This window comes from Gastrolobium bilobum, unplaced genomic scaffold (genome assembly GCF_033153095.1).
Source record: "Gastrolobium bilobum isolate Gb01-03AN ecotype WA unplaced genomic scaffold, APGP_CSIRO_Gbil_v1 utg5821, whole genome shotgun sequence".
NCBI classification, from domain to species: Eukaryota; Viridiplantae; Streptophyta; class Magnoliopsida; order Fabales; family Fabaceae; genus Gastrolobium; species Gastrolobium bilobum.
Window position 1 is genome coordinate 27838 of NW_026898670.1, and position 1343 is coordinate 29180.

Below are 1343 nucleotides of genomic sequence, written 5' to 3' on the forward strand. Positions count from 1 at the left end.
AACTCACAAAACTTGGTCTCATCGCGCTGAACTCCTTTTGGCATTGGGGGAGGCTTGTTAACCCGTACATACCCTGTTTGGAATACTTCTTTCAAAATCCGTCTTTGGGACGTATTTGAAGGGGTGTAATTGTCGTATCTTCCCCATTTTATCTTTTCACAGAATTTTCGTTGAAAATTCTTCTGGACATCTTTTTCAAAGTTATCTGTGTCGGCCCTGGTGTTAGAAATTTCTCATGAACGCTTATAATCTTCAAGGTTGATGAATTTTTCTGATCGTGCACTAAGTTCTTCTATGGTGCGTGGTCGCTGTTTGGCTAGCGACATAGAGAAAGGGTCATCAAGTAATCCTTCTGTGATGATATGTAGTGAGGCTTGTGGATCCAGGTCTCTGACCAAGAGTGCTTCATCAAAAAATCTGTTCAGATAATCATGCAAAGTTTCATTTGATCCTTGACGTACAGTTTTTAGCGCGTGTGTAGATTTGTATTGGGCCTTGCTGGTTGCAAATCGTACGAGGAATTGGTTGGTCAAGTCCTCCCAACTTTGTACCGAATTAGATGGTAACGCTGAGTACCATCTAAGTGTTGTCTCCTTCATGGTTGTTGGAAACAGTCGACATGCTATTGGATCTGCCACGTCTTGTGCCATCATGTTTGTCTGGAATTGTTCCAGATGTTCTTGGGGGTCCCCTTTGCCGTTATATTTTTCTGTTGTAATCTTGACATCCCGAGGAATTGGGATGTTCATTATGCAGGGAACGAATGGGTGAACAATTCGAGAGAATGACCTTGAATTTCCATGAGAATTCTCATTCTCGTGAGTATCTTTTATTTCTTCACCTTTCTTGATTTTGTGACCCGAAGGTCCAGGGTTACCAGTCGAGTGTTCATGAGGTTGTTCACTTTCATCAGAATTTTCGGGATTTTTTTCCTTCTCAGGGTCTTTATCTTTTTCTTTTCCCTTTTCTTGGTTTTGTTCTTTATTCTTTTGAGCTGTCTTCAATCTAGCTAAATCTCAATTCTGCTGGGCGATTTTCTTGTTTTGTTGTGTGATAAGAGGTCCAAAAGATGTTGGGGTGTCGGTGGGTCATCCAGATGGATGGGAATTGGTGCCACCGATGAAGCTGATATTGCTTGGGAAGCAGGGATCTCCTTCCGCTTTCCTTTGGAGCCATTTAGGGATTTGCTTCGAGTGTCAACCATGTTTTTAGAGAAAGATGGGTTCTAACAGATAGCTTCCCACAGACGACGCCAATGATCAGACCAAATACACTATGGACTGGCCAATATGTACTGAGCCTAATCACACACGGTTTAGTTGTGAGTGTAGTTCTTCGATCTG

The 1343-nt window shown here is 42.2% G+C and overlaps 1 protein-coding gene across 1 annotated transcript; it reads right to left on the reverse strand.

Moving 5' to 3' along the window:
- Nucleotides 1–233: 233 nt before the first annotated feature.
- LOC133318168 (uncharacterized) lies at nucleotides 234–749 on the reverse strand. Its single transcript, XM_061520148.1, has one exon. The coding sequence runs from the start codon at nucleotides 747–749 to the stop codon at nucleotides 234–236; it is 516 nt and encodes a 171-aa protein (XP_061376132.1).
- Between the last annotated feature and the right edge of the window lie 594 nt (nucleotides 750–1343).

Excerpts from the sequence above, each read along its gene's own strand:
- LOC133318168 (XM_061520148.1), bottom strand. The coding sequence starts at position 749 with ATGAACATCCCAATTCCTCGGGATGTCAAGATTACAACAGAAAAATAT.